Source organism: Peromyscus californicus, unplaced genomic scaffold (genome assembly GCF_007827085.1).
Source record: "Peromyscus californicus insignis strain IS unplaced genomic scaffold, ASM782708v3 Scaffold_20__1_contigs__length_68692818, whole genome shotgun sequence".
NCBI classification, from domain to species: domain Eukaryota; kingdom Metazoa; phylum Chordata; class Mammalia; order Rodentia; family Cricetidae; genus Peromyscus; species Peromyscus californicus.
In genome coordinates this window covers 43,799,776-43,817,779 of record NW_026294503.1, presented here as the reverse complement: position 1 = coordinate 43,817,779, position 18,004 = coordinate 43,799,776, and the positions used below count along the sequence as shown (strand labels likewise).

Below are 18,004 nucleotides of genomic sequence, written 5' to 3'. Positions count from 1 at the left end.
CAATAGTCCTCCCCTACAGCTTGAGTGCTCTTTGCCCAGAGTTATCGTTCCCCCACAAAGCACAGTGAGTAGGTCTGCCCTGCTCACAACCTTGAGGGGCAGGCAGGTAAGGAATGGCCAGGAAACTGTCACAGGAGGAAGGACCAGAGAAGGTCAGCTGACTAAATGCAGTGAGATCCTGCGTCATGTCCCAGGACAGAGAAGGATTTCGGACTGTTGGAGACTGTAACCTTAGCACTAAACCCCGAGAGATGGAGGATGCCGGAGGATTGCCGCAAGGTTGAGGCTGCCCAGGGTTCCAGAGTTTGAAGCCAGCCAGGACTACAGAACAAGATCTTGTAACAGACAAACAAACCCAAAGGGATTGGAGGAGGAGAAGAAGTGGACCTGATTAATCTGTACTTTACTGCTATCGTGTTCACGCTCCCTTTTGTTTCTGGGGCTGGAGTCTAGGGTCTCACACTGCAGGCAAGTGCTGAGACACATCCCAGCCCTCACCAATGTGACTTATTTGTTTGTTTATGGACTTTGGTTTTTCGAGGCAGGGTTTCTCTGTGTAACAGCCCTGACTGTCCTGGAACTCGCTTTGTAGACCAGGCTGGCCTCAAACTCACAGAGTGCTGGGATAATGCTAATTTCTTCACTCCAGCCTCTGCATAGTTGTATGTGACTCTAACAACATCAGGGAGACCTGGGCAAAGGGTCCAATAGCCCCATAGCTACCATCTTGGAAAATCTAAGATTATTTCAAAATGAAAGAAAATACCCTCTAGGGGGCTTCCCGCTGGATTTGGACTAAGACCCAGGCTGTGCAGGGATTGTCTCCCTCCACACCCCACCCTTGCCCACTTGCCAGGGTCCAGCACCCACTCTTTGAGGTCCTCCAGCACAGCACAGGAGCCTCACCACCCAGGGCCATTGCTCTTGCTGCTGCCTCTGTCTGAAGTGGGCAGCATCCTTCTAGAACTTAGTTTCCTGGCCAAGGGCTGCCTTCCATGTACCCTTCTCATGTCTATTTCCTTGACTACCTGCTCTTCTCCTAGCAGCCCTGTGTGATACAGCCTGGTGTTCCCATGGTGCCTCTGGGACTTGCAGAGGTTTTCAGCACACAATAGGTGTGCAGTACACACAGTGCTCTCACCTCTGGTTCTGGTTCTGCAGTGACCTTACCCTTTGTGCCATATATTGCCTTAGCTGCCTCCTGCTACCCCACATCAAGATGCCCTAGGAGCCCGGTTCTCACAGGACGTGGCCTCCATGCAAGACAGGTACACAGCTGTGCTTGGGCAACCTGTGTCTTGCGTCCCCCTTCCCCCCAGTGAGCTGCGGGACTGGGATGTGCCCAGCAGAGGCTCAGTCCCTGACTGCAATATTGCAAGTAGCCACGAGGTGGCCAGTGGCCACAGATTCTAAGTAGGTCACAGAGAGGCTACCACCCACTGCCCAGGGACTTTCAAAGCAAGAAAGCAAAGCCTGGGTGTGTGCGGCCTGTCTGTAATCCCAGCACGGAGGAAGCAGAGACCGGAGGATCAGGAATTCCAGACCAGCCTCAGCTACATAGAGTCCAAAGCTCACTTGAGCCAGGATCACAGGCATTGCACCCCCACACTCAACTGGGGCATTTTAGCATCAGGATTTAAAAAGGAAGGGATGAGGTGCTATGTGCTATCTTGTCCCCAGACCTCACAGGGAGGGGCATTTTGTCCCACATGGGGACACTAAGTGGCCTCTTGGCTGTGTGGCAGCATCTGCAAAGCTCTCCAGCCTCGGGGAGCCTTTTCCCTACAGCTCAAGTGTGGTCTGAGGAACATTGTGAATACCCTGCTCATCCTGTTGGCGGGAAACCTCTACCGTGGGATTCAGCATCAGCCAGTGACAACTCTGGGCTGAACCAGGTGTTACTAGGTGGCTCACGTGACTTCCCATCCTCCTGCCTCACTCTGCTCCAGTGCATTCTGACTTCGCACCCGGCACCATCCCAAGGCATAGGTTCAATAACATCACTCCTCACCCCCTGCCCAAACCTTGCTTAGAGAAGAGAATCTCAACCCCTTGGCAAGGCTGAGGAGGCCCAGCACAGCCTACCCCTGGTGCGCACCCCACCCATGTTTAAACTGCAGCTGCTAACGGGCCACGTAGTCCTGCCTCCTTGTTCTGCTCTCCTCGGCCCTAACAGTCCTCTCTCCTGTGCCAGCCCTGTACCCATCTGTGGTGGCTTGAATAAAAATGACCCTCCATAGCTGGGCAGTGGTGGCGCACGCCTTTAATCCCAGCACTCGGGAGGCAGAGGCAGGTGGATCTCTGAGGCCAGCCTGGTCTACAGAGCTAGTTCCAGGACAGTCTGGGCTACACAGAGAAACCCTGTCTGAAAAGCAAAAAGGAACCAAAACGAAAGACTTCTTCTCTTCCCCCATGCCGGTGTCTGCGCCTCCTCTGTCCTGGACGACAGGAGCTAGCTCCTGTCTGTCTGCTTTGCTAGAGGCTGAGCTTTCTAGGGCAAGGGTCAGTCTAACTCCCCCTGAGATCCCAGAGCATCTTCTCCCAAACTTCACACATGCCTACTGATGAGACTCCTTAAGGACCATGGAAGCCAGGACTGCCATCAGGGAAGGTGGTGGGTATGGTGATATTTTATTTGTATTAAAATATTATTTGTATGTTAATAAATAAAGTTGCCCGGGGGTCAGAGCTATTAGCAAGCCATAGGAAAGCAGGGCAGTGGTAGCGTATGCTTGTAATTCCAGCACTTGGTAGGCAGAGCTGGGTAAGTCTCTGTGTGTTCAGGGATACAGCCATTATTGGATACACATGCTTTTAATCTTAATACCAATCATGGAAAACCTGGAGGCCTATACAGACAGGCTGTGAGGAGGCGGTCATGTGGTTGGGTTTACAACCAATGAGAAGGCAGGACAGGAACTCTATATAAAGACTTTAACACAGGGGTAGCTCTGGTTCGGAGAGGTAGGACCACCGCAGGAGGAAGGGTAAGGTTTTAGCTCTTAGCTCTGACCTCTTGGCTTTCTTCTTTGCATTGGTTCTGTGTTTATTATTTAATAAGAAGGTTGGATACATCTACAGGTGGGTGTTCTGGCATTCTAGCCCCAACTCCTGACCCACTGAAGAGATACCAGGGTCAGAATTGGGTGCCCACTATACTGAACTCACATCCCAGCAAGATGCTGGTCAACCTCCCCAACTTCCATGAACTTGGCATAACAATGGTGCCCTCCCCCATCTCTCTCTGTCTCTCTCTTTTTCTTTCTCACAACAGCACCCTGACTTCCTCTGGGGATTCTCCCTTCCTCCTAGCTCAGGCCATGGGGTTTGCACAGGAGGCCAGACTTGGTGATCGAGATGACCCCCAGCGGTCCCGGTGATAACCCTTCCTGAGACTTAACGGTGGTCATAGGAAAGATATGCCCTTCTTCCGTGGGACACAAGCTGGCCCCTCTGGTGGTCATCATGTTATTATTGGAGAAGTGTTTGACCAGGAATGAAGCCACTTCCACAGAAGGCAGAATGGAGAGGAGATCTGGGTACTGTCTGGACACCTGGGTCCAGCCATCCCTGAAGTCCCACCCTTACCATTCTACTTATGGCAGGTGTTCCACTTGGGTTCACCCAGCTTCAGCCTCTTAGAACTTAGAGTTCCCAATCTTTCAACCAAGGGAAAGCGTCCTTAAGTTGGGCAGCAGGACACTCGATATAAGAACTTCTATTATTAAGATTGGGGCCCTTGGGGTTGGAAAGACAACTCAATGGTTTAAGAGCACCGACTGCTCTTGCAGAGGACCCGGGTTCAATTCCCAGCACCCACAGGCAGCTCACAACTATCTGTAACTCCAGTTCCAGGGGATCTGACACCCTCACACAGACATACATGTAGGCAAAAACACTAATGCACATAAAATACAAATAAATTTAAAGAGAGAGATTCTGCCCCTCAAAGGAAGCCGAGCCAGTGAGATGGCTTTGGGGGGACCCAAGCCATCACCACTTCGTGGTCATGAGACCACCCTACCACCCTAGAAGTACTCACCCTCCTTTCTCTGGCCCGCTGTGTCTCCTCTGGCCGGGGACCTGGTGACCCTTCGAGCACTGTCAGCTCTCAGCCCCTCCTGAGGCCTCCTTGGGATCATCACGTTGAGTCTGTCCCCGTTGGGGACCACCCCTGGCCTCTCAACAGTGTCCCAATCCTGCTGGGGAGGAGAAGAGGGCCCCAAGCCTGTATCCCAGCATGAAGGGTAGAAGAACAGGTTTTTAAGGGCACCTGCCACCTGAGTGGGGCTCTCAGCCAGTGATAACTCAGCGAACCTTCTATCAACCTTGAGAAAGAGGTACAGACATTGAAATCAAAATCTGGGCCGAAGTCACACGGATGGAAGAAATGGGTTCAAATCCTAGGCCTACTGCTTTACAGCTGGGTGGTCTCAAGTGAGTTACTTCCCTGCTCTGGGCCTCCCCCTAACAGGACCACAGCAGTCTCTAGCATAGAGGGTGGTGGAGAGCCGGGCATGAGCTCAGGCCCACTGAGACCTTTGCACGGTACCTACCACGCGTGTGAACAGGCTGGGTGCGTTGTTTATGTGGAACCCATTCTTCCCTGTCATTTCCTTTTTTCGGGGAGGGGGTAGGGTCTGAACGTGTGAAAGCACAGGGACAGCCTCCTGGCTCCTCTCTCCCGCCAGCTCCTGCCAGCTCCCAAGCCTGTTCCCTTCCCTCTGCCTTTGGAAATCAGCACCAGGACTGGTCACGGTCTGGGTCTCAGCAGCATGTGGCCAGGGCAGGGCTGGGGCCAGCCTCATGCCTGCTTCCCAGCCCTGAGACCTGAACTGACTAGTGAGTCACCCAAAGTCCCTACTGGACTGAAATGCCTCCGTCCACCTGTCTACAGTACCACCCGCCCTGAGGCAGCCCAGCAGAAGCCGCACCCTCCCATCAGGGAAGGCAACGGCCAAGCCTGGCCCAGGGTTCTGCTGTGAGAGGCTCAGCCCTCCTCTGGAGGCTTAGCGTGCTTGTCTCCAGGGCCGAGGACCCTGGATGACCCTGTTCTTGTTCCCAGATTCTGGCCCTCAGCTCACCACAGAGGAAGAAGTGCTGGTATCATGAGGGGTGCTGCTGTCCTGGCTGGAGCTGGTGTCAGAGTCGGGGTCCTTGTTGTCCCAGCTACTACAGGCCGGGCCCTCCAGATAGGGTACCACCTCAGGGTCCTGGGGCCTGTTCCTTGGAGCAGTTGCAAGGCCCTCTGCAGGGAGAGCTGCTGTTGGAGACCAGACCCTGGGAGAGGAGAGAGACCATTTGTTTTCCCCTAAAAGGTAAACGACGACGTCAGGGACTGAGTCCTGCCTGCCCACAGGGACATGCAGGTGTGCTCACACCATGCCGAGGGCTGCAGCCACAGAACAAGAAGCCAGTGCTGGGCGTTGGGGATTTAGCTCAGTGGTAGAGCGCTTGCCTAGCAAGCGCAAGGCCCTGGGTTCGGTCCTCAGCTCCGGAAAAAAACAAAAACAAAACAAACAAACAAACAAACAAATAAGAAGTCAGTGCTGAAGACATTTGGGTTGGGCTCTATACGGACCACCTCCTAGAGCTGTAGCAGCCTCCCAAGGGAGAGAGTCCCACCATATAGATGAAGAAACCCAGGCTCTGAGGGGTCAAGAGCCTGGCCGAGGCTCCCAGCCCATTTCAGTGAACAGGTGTGGGGACACTGAGCCAGGTTGGCAGATGAAGGCTGTTAAGCGTTGTGAGGTAAAGCGTGTTCCAAGGGCAAGAGCTGTGGAAATGAGTGCACTGTACAGAAGTGGTCCCTGTGGCCCCCACTCAAGAGGCTTAAGGCTCACGGCATTCCCAAAGTGACCCACACACGGGCCTACAAAATAGTAAGGAGTCATGACGCTCTAAAAGAGATCTATGGTGAAGGAAATACAGAACATTCTACACACGTCCCGACCTTTACGCCTCAACCACGCAATGCAGGTTGGCAAATCAAACGCTCTGACAATCCTACAGGAAAGATTCCTCGTAATTTGTCCTGGACTTCCTGAAATACACCGACCTTCAGAGCCTCCCTTTTCTCTTTCTCTTAAAATGATGCCCACCCGAGGGGAACATCTGCCCTCAAACAACGAGGAATTGGTCCAGCCTCTCTCTTTAAAACTTATTTCTGCAGTACTGGAAATCAAACCCAGGATCTTAGGCACACCGCCTGTCACCGAGCTACACTCTCAGCCCATCTTGTTTTACAAACAGGAAAAGTGAGGTATAAAAAGACGGAATATCATGCCAAAGGTCCCACAGTCCAACACAGCAGATGTGAAACTGGGATCCAGCTCTCTGAACCCCCAAGCCACAGCCTCCCAAGGTCTCATGACCCCAGTAAGGAACTTGGGGTCCGTTCGGGCCTAGACTGGAGGGAATCTCCAAGTCTGGGGACCCAGTCAAGCAGGGGTGGCCGCAGGTGCCCTGGCTGAGAGGTCCATTCAATCTTTTAGGGGGTGTGGGGGCAAGAGTCTAGCTTTGAGCTCCAAATCCTCTTGCCTCCACTTCCTGAGTGCTGGTATCACATCCATCTGCCACCTCACCCAGCTCCTTCAATCTTTTAAAACCGCACACAGGAACCAGGAGACGTACATAGCTATCCACTACCCCATGGAATTATGGGACAGTCCGGGCCATCGGGAAAGACAGCCAGGGGCAGGGTCAGAGACTCAGATAAAACAAGGACAGATCAATGTGAGCTTTCCAGGGGTCCCAAGGACCCCTGAAAAACATTCGCTGTCAGAGTCCTCTGTGCCCAGACTTTGTGGGCTGGCCACGTGACCCATGACAGCTGTTGTAGATGGACACTGCCATCATGAAGAGTTGCATGTAGGGAAGGTATGGACATTCACCTCCCCCCACCCCCGGGAACCCGTCCATGGAGCGGGGGGCTCTACCCACCTCTGAGACCCCTGCCTGAGGCCAAGACCTTCCACAGAGTGGCCAGCACAGGTGGTGGTGTCGAGCGGGTCCTGAGGGGCCGGTGGGCAGCAGGGCAGGTCGCAGTAAGGGGCCTCGGCACTGGAAGGGCTGTGAGGCTCCTGGGCCCGCATTGGAGAGAGGAGACAGCTCAGGCCCACGTGGGACTCCCCTTCTCCCTCCCCCAGACAGCCCCTCCCAGCTCAGACTGGTGGGTGTCTCCAAAAGTCATCTCCTGGGATCTCCTGCTCAAGACCAGCCACTCCATCAGCTGGAGGTGCCCTGGGGACTCTGATTAGAGTCAGCAGGGTACCTGGAGTACATATGCACACGTGTACATGCATGAGTCCAGGTACATGTGTGTGTGTCTGTATGCGGATAAATACCTGTGGTTTGGGGTACCCATGTGTTACATCATTGTTGAGGGATATGTGTCCAATTGCATGTGTACAGGCCTGTCAGCTACACCAATGCATATATGTGTGCAAGATCATGTAAACACAAATGTATGTGTTCATGCCTGAGAATGAGAAATGCACCAAAGGCCCCAGTGCAGCTTTGCATCCAGAAAACAAGAGGGAAGGAGAGAACTGGCCTAGTCTGGAATGGAAGAAGGGGTCTGAAGGAGGAGGGGCCAGCAAGATCTAGAAGAAATGAAGAGTTCTGTTCCACTACAGGAGAGGCAGGGGCCCCAAAGTAGAGGGTCACAGCCCCAAGCTAGAGGTGCACCCTTGGCGCTGCCCACACCACAGCAAGGCCGCACCTGGAAAGGCTGGTATTGGGCTCAGCCAGAAGGAACGGCTGCTCCCCTCAAAGAAGGCCCCCCCATTCCCTCCACCTCCCAGAATGGCAGAGCCCTCCCCTGGTGGTGGGAGACAGGGCCATGGCACCTTGTGCCCCGCCTCCTCTCGGGTTACCTGGGCAGCGGGCTCCGGCAGTGGCAGCTGGCGGCTGTCAGCACCCTCGTTCCCGGGGGGCTCCGGCTCAGGCCCCCACACTGCCGCCCTCCCAGGCCCTGACTCTGGGCCGTGGTGGCTGTGGTGCTCCAGGCAGCAGAAACCTTAGAGGGGCCAGCCTCGGGAGCAGGGCCCTTCATTACTGTTTCATAAGCCGGGGCCCAGCCAAGAACAATGCAGGACATGAAACCAGAGGAACCCGATCCTGGCGGCTCACCTGAGAGCAGGCCCGGTGGGAGTCTCCCTGGGGACCCTGGAGCCCAGTGACTGGGACAGAGGCTGTAGCCCAGGCAGTGCCCTGGGTGGGCAGAAGTGCTCTAGAATTCAAGAAAGCCACCATGAGCAAGGCCAGGCTGGGCCGAGGAAGGGCTAGGGGTCTGCAGCCACATCCAGGCCAAAGGGAGCCGATCAGGATTCAGTTTCACACCTGCCCCACAGCCAGATTCTGATCAGAGCCAGGCAGCCGGAGGTGTCAGATCCACAGCCGGGCCTGGCGCCTTGGCTACCCAGGGGACAGCATGGCATGAAGGAGGGGAGGGAGCGGACTCTCAACCCAACCCCTGCACTTCCAAAGGCCCCACCCAGCATGCACCCCAGGCTGACCTAGCACCTGGTTCTTGCTTGCACCCTTAGCCCCATCCCCTCCCCCATTCATGTGACTGTGTCCAGTGGTCAGTCCCCAGCTCTGATTTCCTGCCCAGTCAGTGTTCAGCGTCTCCGCCTCTAACAGACCTGGGTCCCATCCCAGGTGGATGACCTCACTCAGTGGCTTCCCTTCTCTGGGCCTTACTGTCAATGAAAAGGAGTCAGAGGTGTGACCAAGACCTTGGCTAGGTGACTTGGCCTCAATTGCATCACCTATAAAACTGTCATGATAACCCCAGCCACCCCCTAGGGGACAGGAGGAGAATTACATGAGGTGACATTTGTCTATCATAAACACAAAAAAACCGATAGAGAACATTAAGAAGAATCTTACAAATGTTAAATTGGTAGGATAATATTAAATACAACTAAGAATAAATAAATTAGCCAGACCTGGTGATACAATGCCAGAACTAAGGATTATGAGTTCGAGGCCAGCCTGGGCTACATAGAAAGAGTCTGTCTGAAAAGGGCAGGTGGGGATGGGGCTGATGATAACAAATAGAGTATAAAGGTCTGTATGGCCCTAGCATAAAGCAAGGCCCTCCCACCCAAACAATCCTCCCTCCCTCCAAACCTGGCCATAGCCTGCTCCATACCATGTGACTTCCAGGGCTCAGCTTCCACCAGCCCCTCCGCCGCCTCCAAGCCTGTGGACTCAGGTGTGTCTGGAGTCTGAGGGTTTCAGAAGCTGGAGATGCCAAGAAACTGTGTACGACCAGCAGCTAATCATTTCCAGTAGGTCATAGGGGACACTATGTGACCACAGCCATCTCTACACATGCTTGAGCAGCTGAAGCCATGAGCAGGGGAGCCTAGGCCATCCCCTGTGGCAGATGTGGTGGGGACCTAGTTAGGGGCTGCACTACTCTCTCAGGCCAGTGATGCTTTTAAATACAGACCTCTTCTGTGCTCCGTGTGTCTGGATTGAAAGGTAGAAGCAAATGGGGCCTAGATTCCAGAATCCTTTGGGGCAAGGTTGGCTACATTCGGTTCCTTGGAGACGTGCTCTAAGAATGATCTGGAGGGACAGTGGACAGTACAGACAGAGCAAGGGGAGAGAAAGTGACTCCACAAGCAGCACTTAAGGGCAGGTGCCGGTGTCCTGGGGAAGTGGTCAAGATTCTCCAGCCACTGCCTCCCACCTAATGGGGAATGGGGTCCAGGGAAGCAGCCAGAGGAGATTCAGAAGAGGTGAATTGATAAGGGTCAGATAATAACCTGGCTTGTTAGCAGAGTGGTGGCCACAGCACACTTTTTTTTTTTTAATTTTATGTACATTGGAGTTTTGCCTGAATGTGTTTCTGTGTGAGGGTGTCAGATCCCCTGGAACTGGAGTTACAGATACTTGTGAGCTGCCATGTGGGTGCTGGGACTTGAACCAGGGTCCTCTGGAGGAGCAGCCAGTGTGCTTAACCTTTGAGCCATCTCTCTAGCCCTGGTGATGCACACCTTTAGTCCTAGGACTTGGGGAGGCTGGGGCAGGCAGATCTCTAAGTTAAAGGCCAGCCTGGTCTACAGAGTGAGTTCCAGGACAGCCAGGGCTACATAGAGAAACCCTGTCTCAAGGGAAAAACAAAACAAACAAAACAAAACAAAACAAAAAACCCTGACTTGTTTTATGTAATGTCAGAAATGGATGGAAATCATAGACTTGTTCATGTTAGGCAAGGGTCCTACTTCTTCTTTTTTTTTTTTTTTTTCAAGACAGGGTTTCTCTGTGTAATTTTGATGCCTGTCCTGGATCTCACTCTGTAGACCAGGCTGGCCTCAAACTCACAGAGATCTGCCTGCCTTTGCCTCCCGAGTGCTGGGATTAAAGGCGTGCACCACCACCGCCCGGCGCAAGTATCCTACTTCTGAGTTGCATCCCTAAACTAGGGTGGTGTGTGCGTGTGTGCGCGCGCGTGTGTGTGTGTGTGTGTGTGTGTGTGTGTGTGTGCGTGCGTGCGTGCGTGTGTGTGTGTGTGTGTGTGTGTGTTAGGTGCACATGAACATGTGGAGACTGGAGAGTGACATTGCACTGGTGTCTTCCTCTACCATTTTCCACCTTTTATTTATTCATTTATCTAAGCAAAGTCTCTGTAGCCTTGGCTGACTTGAAACTCACAATGTAGCCCAGGCTGGCCTTAAACTCTTCAAAGAGATCCACTTGCCTCTGCCTCTCAAGTTCTGGGATTTAAAGGTGTGGACTACCACGCACAGCTCTACCCTTTTTTTTTATATATGAAATGGAATTTATTCAGACACAAAGAAAAATGAAATCACAGTGTTTGTAGGAAAATACATGGAACTGTAAATTAAGCAAAATAAACCAAATGTAGAAAGATAAATATAGTACATTTTCTCTCATATACAAACCCTCGATTTGGGGGGGGGGCAGGCTAGCACGCCACAGTGTGCATGTGGAGGTCAAAGGATAAACTCAAAGGAGTGACTGCTTCAGCACAAACTTCAGGTGATGAATCCGTTAGAACTGTCTGCTACCTGTTAAGGTTATGCCATTCTGTGAGGCTCCTACACCTAGCTGTCATTTGCCCACAATTCCAACTCAGCAAAATTTATATGCTTAAGCTGAGATAGGGATTGTCAGTGGAGAATTTGTTCTTTTGTTGAAATTTACTATTATACTTTTACAAAAGGGAGGAAGAGAATATGATGGCCATTTTAAAAGTCAAATACTGCGCTGGGTTTTGATTGTTTTGCTTTTTTTTAAATGCCGAATGCTGTTTATTGAAGGAGGGAAGAGGTCTTAAATACAGGCTTACAGCACAATGGGAGAACCCCGGAGGGCAGAAGTTCACTACAGATGTTTTACAATCTTGCATCTAAGCTATTAATGCCCATTATGCAGGATACACAGACAAGGAACTTCCCTTAAGCATTCAGGAGGGTGGAACCCAGCAGGGAATTAGCATAGGGAGGATATCAAGGTCAAGGTCAGCAAGCAAGGCAACAGTTACCCAAAACGGGGGGGGGGGGGGGGGGGGGGGGGGGTGGGGGGGGGGGGGGGGGGGGGGGGGGGGGGGGGGGGACGACAGGGCCCTACAGGTCCCTCTTTTACTAAAAAATGAGCTTCTGACTTAGGTTGTGTGAGAAGTCAGCAGGTCACCTTACCCATCATGGAGACGCCTGCCCAGGCCACACAGGCGCTCTGTCTTAGGTTGGTGAGTGCCCCCCAGGCATTACCCATCTCTGAATACTCATTATCATACAGGCTCAATCGTGTGTGAGTTGCAGAGTTAACTGCTGCCAAAGATCTCAAAGTGGCACTGGGCTAGCAATCTGTGTGTTCGACACAGAAAAGACCAACAGAGGTCCTATCCCACCCATAGCCAGTAGGCTAAAGGCAACTGCAGCTCTACCCTTTTAAAAAATTATTTTATTTTGTGTGTATGATTGCTTGCCTACATGTATGTCTGTGTGCCACATGCATTCAGTGTACACAGAGGTCAAAAAGGTGTTCGGTCCTCTGGAACTTGAGTTAGAGATGGATCTGAGCCTCTATGTGGGTACTGAGAACTGAATCAGGTCCTCTGCAAGAGTCTTACCCACTGAACCATATCTCCAGTTCCTACTATCCTATTCTTTTTTTTTTTTTTTTTTTTTTGGTTTTTCGAGACAGGGTTTCTCTGTGTAGCTTTGCGCCTTTCCTGGAACTCACTTGGTAGCCCAGGCTGGCCTCGAACTCACAGAGATCCGCCTGGCTCTGCCTCCCGAGTGCTGGGATTAAAGGCGTGCACCACCACCGCCCGGCTCCTATTCTTTTTTGTTTGTTTGGTTTTGGTTTTCTGTTTTTAAAGACAGGGTTTCTCTGTGTAACAGCCCTGGCTGTCCTGGAACTCACTCTGTAGACCAGGTCAGCCTCAAACTCACAGAGATGCCTTTGCCTGCCTTGCCTCCTGAGTGCTTGGATCAAAGGTGTGCACCACCACCACCTGCACCCCCTAGCTACACCCAGCTTTTTTTTTTTTTTTTTTTTTTTTTCCGTTTTTCGAGACAGGGTTTCTCTGTGTAGCTTTGCGCCTTTCCTGGGACTCGCTTGGTAGCCCAGGCTGGCCTCGAACTCACAGAGATCCACCTGGCTCTGCCTCCCAAGTGCTGGGATTAAAGGCGTGCGCCGCCACCACCGCCCGGCCTACACCCAGCTTTTTATGTGGGTGCTTGGAGCAGAACTCAGGCCTTCATGCTTGCTAGTGGAATAGGAGTTGATAAGGCTGGGGATGGAGAGGAGAAGCCCAGGGCTAACTCCTAAGGTATGAGGTTGCTCAGGGCTCAGTGAGTGTGAGCACCCATAGGACACAGTGGCAATGATCCAGAGCTGCAGCTCAGTGGCTAGACCACAGCAGGAGACAGGGGCTTGGGGATCTGGCACCACGATTGAGCCTGCATCCACCAAGCAGTGTAGAGTGAGAAAAGGTCCTAGATGGAGGCTGGAATCAGTTTGCCTTTGATGCTTCTGGGGATGGATTTTTTTTTTTCTTTTTTTTTTAATTTTCAAGACAGGGTCTCTCTGTGTAGCCCTGGGTATCCTGGAACTTGCTCTGTAAACCAGGCTAACTTCGAACTCACAGAGATCTGCCTGCCTTTGCCTCCTGAGTGCTGGGGTTAAAGGTGTGGGTCACCACTGCCCGGCTTGGGGGTGGATCTTAGAGCATCCTGTTTTAGGCCAAGTGTCCTTCACTGAGCCGCCTCTTTGCCATCATTGGCACCGTCCAGCTCCCGGTCAGCCTTTTAAAGTGCTCACAATTTTATATGCATGCTGTGTGCACCTGGGTGTATATATGTTCATTGCCTGTGTGTGCACATGCCCATGGAGGCCAGAAGAGGGCACTGGATTCCCCAGAACGTAGGTCCAGGTGGTTGTAAGCTGCCTGGTATGGGGCTGGGGAACCAAACCAAGCCTGCAAGAGCAGCAAGTGCTCTTAACCACTGACCCATCTCTCCACACCAGCTTCTTGTTTGTTTGTTTGAAGACAGGATGTCTCTGTGTAGCTCTGGCTGTCCTGGAACTTGCTCTATAGACCGGGCTGGCCTCGAACTCACAGAGATGCCTTTGCCTGCCTTTGCCTCCTGAGTGCTTGGATTAAAGGCATATGCCACCAACGCCTGGCTACCAGCTTCTTTATTTAAACATTTGTGTGTGTGTGTGCATGTGTGTGTGTGTATATGTATGTGTGTGTGTGTATGTGTGTGTATGTGTGTGTGTGTGGTGTGTGTGTGTGTGTATATGTGTGTGTGTGTATGTGTGTGTGTATGTGTATGTGTGTGCGGGTGTGTGTGTGTGTGTGTGTGTGTGTGTGTGTGTGTGTGTACAAGGCAACTTGCAAGGGTCAGGTCTCACCCTGTACCACGTGGGTCCCAGGGACTTGAACTCAGGTCCTCAGACCTGGCACCACCCTTTCTCACTGAGTTACCTTGCCAGCCCCCAGTCAGTTTTTAATTTCAAGTAACAGGAGGCAGCGGTGGCCCAGAAGACGGAGATGAGCAGCCGGAGGGCTGGGGGCACACACCAGCCTGTGGCCCTCCTTCCCAGGAGGTTGGTTGGGGGGACAGATGCTTCGCTGCTCTAGAGGGCCACTGGAGTCAGATCCCAGTTGCTTCAGTGGTGACCTCAGCTTTGCAAACTCAGTGATAACTGCTCAGCTCTGAAGGCACAGGAAGGTCACTCAGGAAGCCCTGGCACCTAAATTCTGGAAGGACACAAGTCTCTGTGCATAGGACGTGGTAGTAGAATCTGATTCTGGGGGCTGGACAGTCCTTTGTCCCCATCTCAAGGCTGCCGTCATCTCTGGACCAAAGGCATGTCGCAGTTCTACCCCGTCCCCATTCCCCCTCTCTCCCCCCTGCCTTCCACGCTTTGCCCAGCAATCACAGCAACACTGAAAATGGAGACAGGATCACTTCAGTCACTCTCTTGTTTAAAATCCTTAGTGTCACCTCATGACAACCGAGCACAATCTAAGGTCCTCAGCTCGTCCACAAAACCAAAGCACACCAAGCCAGATGAGAGCCAGGCCCCAACCGGTTCTCCAATCTTTTTTTTGTGTGGCGGGGGAGGCGGTCATTTCGAGAGAGGGTTTTTCTGTGTAGTTTTGGAGTCTGTCCTGGAACTTGCTTTGTAGACCAGGCTGGCCTCAAACTCACAGAGATCCGCCTGCCTCTGCCTCCTGAGTGCTAGGATTAAAGGTGTGGGTCACCATTGCCTGGCTCAATAACCAATCTTTTTTTTTTCTTTTCTTTTTTTTTTTAGAGATTTATTTATTTATTATGTATATAACATTCTGCCACCATGTATGCCTGCAGGCCAGGAGAGGGCACCAGATCTCATTATAGATGGCTGTGAGCCATCTTGTGGTTGCTAGGAATTGAACTCAAGACCTCTGGAAGAACAGCCAGTGTTCTTAACCTCTGAGCCATCTCTCCAGCCCTCAATGACCAATCCTAAGCCCTCCGATGTGCTTCATCCTTTCCCCCTCAAACCCTTCGTACACACGGTACCATTCTCTTCCCCTTTTCTTTTTTCCCTAGTTTCACTGGCAAGCCTTCATCAAGTCACTAAAGGTCCTTGGAGAACTTTCCCCGTGGCCTGACAACCCCTGATCCCTCATAGCATGGACCATGGCCATGCTGAAACAGCCATTTCCGTGGTTCCTTTCTTCCTGTCCACGGCTTTGACGAGACCACCAGCCCCCTGGAGCCAGGGAGGCAACAGGCTCCTTTAACATCACTGCCCTAGCATCCCGTGAAACACTGGCTCAGTTCAAGCAACTCTTCATTCCAAACGACTACACATGCTGACCCAAAACCTTGCCTGGGAAATGGTGGGACTGAGGCTCTACCTCAGATCTGACTGAGCCCATAATCCTCTGGTCCATGCTTGCCATCTCCCCTTCAGCTGAGAGAAGGTCATTTGCACAGGAGGTTCTGCTCTGGCAGGAAGAACTCCCAAAGCTTCGTTTCTGGGCAGGAAGTGGGGGGGAGAGGAGGAAAACATCCCACAAGGACTCCACACATCTCAGGCTAAGCAGCATCAGGCACCAGAGTAAGGGGACTGCTGAGCCCTCTGCTGCGCCGAGAACGTCAGGAGAGCTTATATGCCCCAGGTCACATGGTAAGGAACTGGCCAGCAGAGTTACAGTGCGGGCCTACCGGCTCCAGGCAAATGAGACACCCACCACCCCTCCCCCTGCGATGGGAAGCTGGCTGCCAGGCTAAGAAAAACCTCAGACTCTGCTGGAAATGACAAGCAACACAGGAGGTCGAGGCTGAAAGGTCCTCGGAGAGTTGCAGGTACCACGCTTCTCAGGGTGCATGCCAGGGCACCTGGGCTTATGTGTAACCGCAGCTTGGCGTCTGCCCACGTCAACCACAGTGAGCAAATGACTCCTCTTTCACCCCAGCACCTGAGGAAACACGTCTCTGGTGGGCACCAGCCATCTTTAGTACCTCTCATACCTGCCAAGGAAGCTCTTCCTCAAAGGTGGGGATTTAAGAGCGGTGCCTTTGACAGACAACCATCTATTGACTGTTCTCTTTTAATAGCTTTTTGTAGTTTGCTTTGTGTTTTGAGATAGGGTCTCATTCTGCAGCCAGGTTCGCCTAGAATTCACTATGTAGCTCAAGCTGACCAAACTATGCAAACCCTCCCACATTAGCCTCTAATCACTGGGATTAAAGGCAAGCATCTTCACACCTGGTCTTTCTTCTTTTAGTTTTTAACCCCTCCCGCCCCCCCCAAAAAAGCTTTATTGCATTATAGTTGAGAAATCATAATCATATGATGGCATTATGCCTTTAATCTCAGCACTTGGGAAGCAGACGAATGTGACTCTGTGAGTTTGGAGCTAGCCTGGTCTACACAGTGAGTGAGTTCCAGAGCTAACCAGGGCAACACAGTGTAACCTTGTCTCAAAACAAAACAAAAGAACAGCATATCAAAGCATAAATTAGATGAGTCTATAGTTAAAAAAAATAAAAATGATAGAAGTATGGGTTGGTAATATGGTTCACTGGGTAATAGCACTTACCTCTTAAGTCTCAAGACTCAAGTTCAATCCCAGGGACCCACATGATAAAAGGAAAAAAATGACTCCCACAAATTGTCCTCTGATCTCTACAAGTGCATCATGGCATGTGTGTAACCTTACACACACATACATGAGTTAATAAATATAATCTAAAAAAATTGTTAAAGCCAGGTGATGGTGGCACATGCCTGTAATCCCAGCACTTGAGAGGCAGAGTCAGGCAGATCTCTGTAAATCTGAGACCAGCTTGGTTTACAAATCGAGTTCCAGGACAGCCAAAGCTACACAAAGAAACCCTGTCTCAAAAAAAAAAAATTTTTTTTTTAATAAGCCAACCATGGTGGTGCATACCTTTAATCCCAGTTCTCAGGGATAAGGGATCTCTTGAGCTCAAGGACAGCCTGGTCTGGTCTACATAGCAAGTTCCAAGACAATCAGCACTACATAATAATGAGATTTTATCTCAAAAAAAAAAAAAAAAAGGCAGAGTCAGTCAGTCAGATCTGTGAGCTTGAGGCAAGGTTACACAGTAAGATTCTGTCTCAAAAAAAAATTAAATAGGGGCTGGAGAGATGGCTCAGCAGTTAAGAGTACTGGCTTCACTTCCAGAGGTCCTGAGTTCAATTCTCAGCACCCACATGATGGCTCACAACCATCAATAATGGGATCTGATGCCTCTTCGGTCATGCAGGCATCCAGGCAAACAGATACTCATATACATGAAATACACACATAAATATAGGATCTCTGAAAAGTGGACAAGGTGTAGGAACATTAACACAGCACAAGCACCACACAGCTCAGCAGGAAGCATTCCCCTTCAGCTGCAAGTTCATGGCCCAGCCCATCACTGACGCCACATTCCACACCACCTACCACCAAAGAGCGCCGGCCTACCTGGTGTCCTGCTCCATGGAGCTCCCCAGGGTGACAGCAGTTCAGAGAGTGCTTCTCGGGAGATATGATGGCTTCAAAACGGACACCTGGGACTTTCATAGCCAAGTCCTCCATAGCAGGTAAGTCACACCAGGCACTTCCTGTGACCCAGTGGCTGGCTCTCTACGTGGGGCCTGGCAAGGATTCGGGAACAAGAACCTGATAACTGGTGGGCCATTATGTAGATAGACCCCAGCCCTGATTTGTCCAAGCCAGACAAAGCTGTCTACCCATTTTTCTGTTCATGTATTCAACAACAGTATCAACAACTAAGTTTCCCAACATATTGCCAAGCATTTACATGTGATTTCTAATCCTTACTATATATTGTTGGTCAATGTTCCAAGGACCCTGAATTACACTTTCCTTGTGCTGCTCATAAAAATGCAAGTTTCTGCCGGGTGGTGGTGGCCCACATCTTTAAACCTAGCACTTGGGAAGCAGAGGCAGGCAGATCTCTGTGAGTTCGAGACCAGC

The 18,004-nt window shown here is 51.5% G+C and overlaps 1 protein-coding gene across 8 annotated transcripts in view; it reads right to left on the bottom strand.

Moving 5' to 3' along the window:
• The window catches only part of Triobp (TRIO and F-actin binding protein), a 66,093-nt gene that overhangs the window by 45,585 nt on the left and 2,504 nt on the right, over window positions 1–18,004 (bottom strand). For 3 of the 8 annotated variants that reach the window (XM_052748303.1, XM_052748307.1, XM_052748310.1), the window contains exons 1-5: window positions 17,489–17,612; window positions 8,134–8,233; window positions 6,943–7,082; window positions 5,085–5,280; window positions 4,043–4,202 (exon numbers count right to left, since the gene is read on the bottom strand). In XM_052748303.1, coding sequence (XP_052604263.1) covers window positions 4,043–4,202; window positions 5,085–5,280; window positions 6,943–7,082; window positions 8,134–8,233; window positions 17,489–17,505 — 613 coding nt within the window. In that variant the 5' untranslated portion in view covers window positions 17,506–17,612. Of the gene's footprint in view, window positions 1–4,042; window positions 4,203–5,084; window positions 5,281–6,942; window positions 7,083–8,133; window positions 8,234–17,488; window positions 17,662–18,004 lie in introns of those variants that run through there. The other 5 variants (XM_052748304.1, XM_052748308.1, XM_052748305.1 and 2 more) reach the window with 3 other exon arrangements.